Genomic DNA, 4,292 nt, shown 5'->3' on the forward strand with positions numbered 1-4,292 from the left:
TGGAGAACGGCGGGGGGTTGAGGGCAGCATAAGCTCCTCATTACCAGCACCTGTCACAATAAAGGTTTATAAAACTTTATTCAATCATCATCATGAAACTTTTCTACTGTCTAATACAATCTTGAATATTCACAATAATTGCACTGGCAAAACAAACTAGACTAACAGATTAATAATAATTACCCTGTGGGAAGGTGACTCCAGTGGCCTGGGTCAGAAGCATGCGGAACATATCCCTTTGTCGTGCCACAGCGTCAACCTTCTGCAGATCCTGAGCTCTCTTTTCCTTCAGCTGCTCCAACTCACGCTGAAGCTCCTCAAGATATTTCTCCACCTCACTGCGTCTGAACACACAATGAGAATTATGCTTTCTAAATCGATATTTAATCTGATATTAGATTGACAGATCCACTTAAATCTTACACACAGACATACTTACTTCATGGTGTCTCCCTCCAACTCAACCTTTTCCTTTTCCTCACTGAGGTCTCTTAGTGCCACTAGGAGTCGCTGGTTCTGCTGCTGCAGCTCTTCAACGCTGCGGAAGGTGACCAGGTGCTGAGAAATCACCTCTGAAGTGCTGCTCACATCTGCTGAACACACCTCATCCTCCTCACGCATCACATGGTTACCACGTGCTTCCTCCAGCTCAATGAGGAGGACCCGCACCTGAGATAGTTATGTTAAAACAACAAGATTTTAGAATTTTTTTCTTCCCCTTAAGAGATTAACGCCTGAGCTGTTCCATCAGGCCTCACCTGTTGAGCCATGTCAGCCAGCTGCACCTCAAACCTCTGGTTATCTCTGTCCAACACAGATGCACGTTTGTTGCCTTCATCTGCTTCTTTCTGCAAGCGGTGGACCTCCTGAAAGATCCAAGAGTAATAATTTTTAGATTTGTTTCGTAAGCAGTCATTAGGCAGCATGCATTGGCAGTGTAAAATGCAATAGAGCTTTTTATTTCTACAAGACTCCTCCATTCTCACCATCACAGCTTGCTCAAGTTTAGCAGAGAGACTGGAAACAGACTTTTGCATGCGCTCATACTCCTCTCTCTGTCTCTTCAGGATGGGCGCCTTTGCTTCCATCTCCTGCACAATGTCATCCAAGTACTTGTGTAGTCGTTTATTCTCTATTTTCTCCCGTTGTAGCAGTTCTTGAGTCTCAACATAAGCTGTATATATCTACACAAAATAGGAGGATGTATATTAAAACTGAAAAAGCTTCTGTGAATATGAACAATGCACTTGCATCACAAATCAGAATGCAGGTCAGTACCTCTGTAAGTTTCATGCCTGGTTTGATGATTTTGGCAACTGCAGCTGCTGTGGGAGACATTGTGGTCACCTGCTCCCCTGTAAGAATTGAAGCAGTTCATGGAATGGCGACAATAAATAAATAAAGCAACAAATTTATAAGCACTACTTTACATACTAGAAGCTAAGAAAATACTGTGGTGATGCTAACCTCTGTGTTTGGTGTCAGACAGCAGATCATTTGCATTTTCCAGCTCTTTCTCCTGGCTGCTTATTTTCTCTTTCAGTTCAGCGATTTCTTTGTCTTTACAACTCTCCAGCTCTGCCATCTTCACTTCCAGACCATTGTGCGCTATCCAGAGTAGACAAGACATTGTCACAGACATATGTAAATACACACAAACATCAACATCAGTTTTCTTTAATGGTCCTCATGGCTGTCAACATGTGTCTGACCACCAGTAGAGTCACTTACCCTCTCCAGCCTCTTTAAGCAGCTTGTGAAGTTCATCAACAGCTCTGCTGAGTTCCTCACTCTTGGCCTCTGCATCAGCTGCAGCTCCCTTTGAATCAACAACAATTTGAATTGACAGAAATTCTTAGAAATAACATTAAAAATTATACTTGAATTATTGTTATTATACTGATTCATGAATTCCTTTAACCATATACTTCCCTTCTTTAAGCATTTAAAACTTACCTTATACAAATTTGAGAGTTTGATGTTGGCATTGAGCTCATTACTGAACTTCCCCTCCAAATTGGCTTGCTGATCCTTTGCCTAAAAGCACAACATATGTCCAATAGATAATGAAAAATTCTGAAACACCATTCAGCTGATAACTTTAGTGATGAATGACAATGTCTAACCTCTCTCATCTTAGTAATCACTTCCTCAGCTTGCCTCTGAAGGTTCTCATTGGATGCCTTCAGACTGGTCACCTGATCTTGGAGGCAGGCGATCTACACAGGTACACAGAGATTAGCAATGTACTAAGAACTTAAATAACACATTTCAAAGCAGATAAGACAATATTCATGATAACTTAAAATACATATTATAGAAAACGGTTTGTGCAGTACTTCATCCTCCTTGTTATTAAGGTTGCATTGGAGCTCCAGGATCTCATTGCCTTTCTGCCGGGAAAGAGACAGCAGCTCTTCACTCTTGGCTTTAAGCTCAGTATTCAGCCAGATCACCTGACCCTGGAGTAGATCTTTCTCCTGCTCCATTCGTTTCTCTTTAAACTGGAAGATGAACATAGCGTCAGCATATCAAAAATCACTTTTTAGGGGCCTGGTATAAAAATGGCAGCATGTTATAAACAACAAAGAAAACTGTACATGACAAATGCATTGATTGATTTCATTGAATTTTACCTTGATTGAGACCTCAGTGGCTTCTGACTCATCCAGCTTGAGCTGAAACTGCATCTTCTCTGCATTGACTTCCACCAATCTATCATTAAGAAGCTTCAGGTCCTCTAAAAAAAAAAAGGAAGAAGAAAATGAGTACATTATACACTACTGATTAAAAGTTTGGGTTTACTACTTTTTTTTTTTTTTTAAAGAAATTCTACTTCTATTCAGCAAAACACATTGAATTTATCAAAAGTGACAGTAAATACATTTATAACATTACAAAAGATTTATGACAAATAATTACAAGTTTTATTTAACTTCCTTTTCATCAGCGAACCCTGAAAAATATTTAGCAGCACAACTGTTTTAATAAACATTGATAATAAAAAGAAAATGTTTCCCAAGCACCAAATCAGCATATTAGAATGATTTCTGAAGGATCATGTCACACTGGACTGGAGTACAGGCTGCTGAAAATTCAACTTTGCATCACAGGAATAAATAATATTTTAAAGTAGCCTATATTAAAATTTAAAAAAAGCTTATTTTAAATTGCAATCATATTTCACAGTGTTACTGTTTCTTTCTGTATTTTTCATCAAATAAATGCAGTCTTGATGAGCATAAGAAACTTTTGTAAAAAACATTTACAAACTTTTAAAATGGCATGTAAATTAAAGGAAATATAAATTAAAGGAAAGAAAAAGGAAAAGACCAACAATCTATTATCCAGAGAAAGTCCTCAAATACATTAAAATTTGAAAAATAATAATAAAAAATAAAATTACTTTAGTGCGTAGGCTAATAAATAAATAAATAAAAATAATATATCCACAGAAACAATCACAATAAGGTCGTTTTTAAATCTGTATCTCAATATTTTCAGATAGATATACATGTACTTTTACATTTATGCATTTCGTAGACAATAGCTGATCCAAAGCATCTTACAAAAGAGCAACAACAGCAATTTGTCAAATTGCTAACAACATTTGTAATATACAATGCCAGGTGTATTAGACAACTAAACTACACTCTTAAAAACAAAGGTTCATAATTGGCATTGATGGTTTAAAATCCATGAAAGGTTCTTTAAAGTGCAAAAAGGTTCAATTATTAAAATATTAATCGAGTCAAAAAGAAAAATCATTCCATTTTAGATGTGAATTTTGGTGTACTTTTAATAGCACTGGGGTAGATCAGATGAAAATGGATAACTAATGTAAAACTAGAGCATCTTTGAAAATATTTGAATTATATGACCAACATGTGAGGAATGTCTAGTGTAAGAATCCCTCAGGAATGGCAGCATTTGTTTTTTTTTCTTTAATAGCTACAAAAACTCTTTCTCTCTGTCTCTCTTTATATTACTAATAGATATCGGGTTGGACTTGGCATTAGTCATGTCATTAATGCTGTCTACATATCAGGCACTATGACCCAGCTGGTCAGTCCTTGCGGCTGTTGGTGCCTCCTTGGATCTTTGCGTGCGACTGGACCATAGGAGCCTGAATGAGGCTTTGGCTGTGATGTGTACAGAGCGCATGGGGTCTGAGAACCAAAGAGGAGAAATTTAATACATCCAGGAAACAGATCATCAAGAATGATAGATATATACAGTTGCCTCTTAGTTTGTTTCTCATGGTTCTGACAGAACAAATACAACAGAACTTG

The 4,292-nt window shown here is 37.4% G+C and overlaps 1 protein-coding gene across 1 annotated transcript in view; it reads right to left on the reverse strand.

Annotated features, from left to right (window-relative positions):
* Positions 1-4,292, reverse strand: part of LOC107726408 (nucleoprotein TPR-like) — a 36,816-nt gene that overhangs the window by 30,321 nt on the left and 2,203 nt on the right. The window contains exons 4-16 of the mRNA XM_016535964.1: positions 4,078-4,169; positions 2,637-2,740; positions 2,340-2,504; positions 2,127-2,219; positions 1,957-2,037; positions 1,732-1,819; positions 1,468-1,608; positions 1,279-1,355; positions 987-1,184; positions 759-866; positions 440-669; positions 184-344; positions 30-50 (exon numbers count right to left, since the gene is read on the reverse strand). Of these exons, the coding sequence (XP_016391450.1) occupies positions 30-50; positions 184-344; positions 440-669; positions 759-866; positions 987-1,184; positions 1,279-1,355; positions 1,468-1,608; positions 1,732-1,819; positions 1,957-2,037; positions 2,127-2,219; positions 2,340-2,504; positions 2,637-2,740; positions 4,078-4,169 (1,559 nt within the window). The remainder of the gene's footprint in view (positions 1-29; positions 51-183; positions 345-439; positions 670-758; positions 867-986; positions 1,185-1,278; positions 1,356-1,467; positions 1,609-1,731; positions 1,820-1,956; positions 2,038-2,126; positions 2,220-2,339; positions 2,505-2,636; positions 2,741-4,077; positions 4,170-4,292) is intronic.

The sequence above is a fragment of the Sinocyclocheilus rhinocerous genome, unplaced genomic scaffold (assembly GCF_001515625.1).
Source record: "Sinocyclocheilus rhinocerous isolate Xijiao unplaced genomic scaffold, SAMN03320098_v1.1 scaffold605, whole genome shotgun sequence".
Classification (NCBI taxonomy): domain Eukaryota; kingdom Metazoa; phylum Chordata; class Actinopteri; order Cypriniformes; family Cyprinidae; genus Sinocyclocheilus; species Sinocyclocheilus rhinocerous.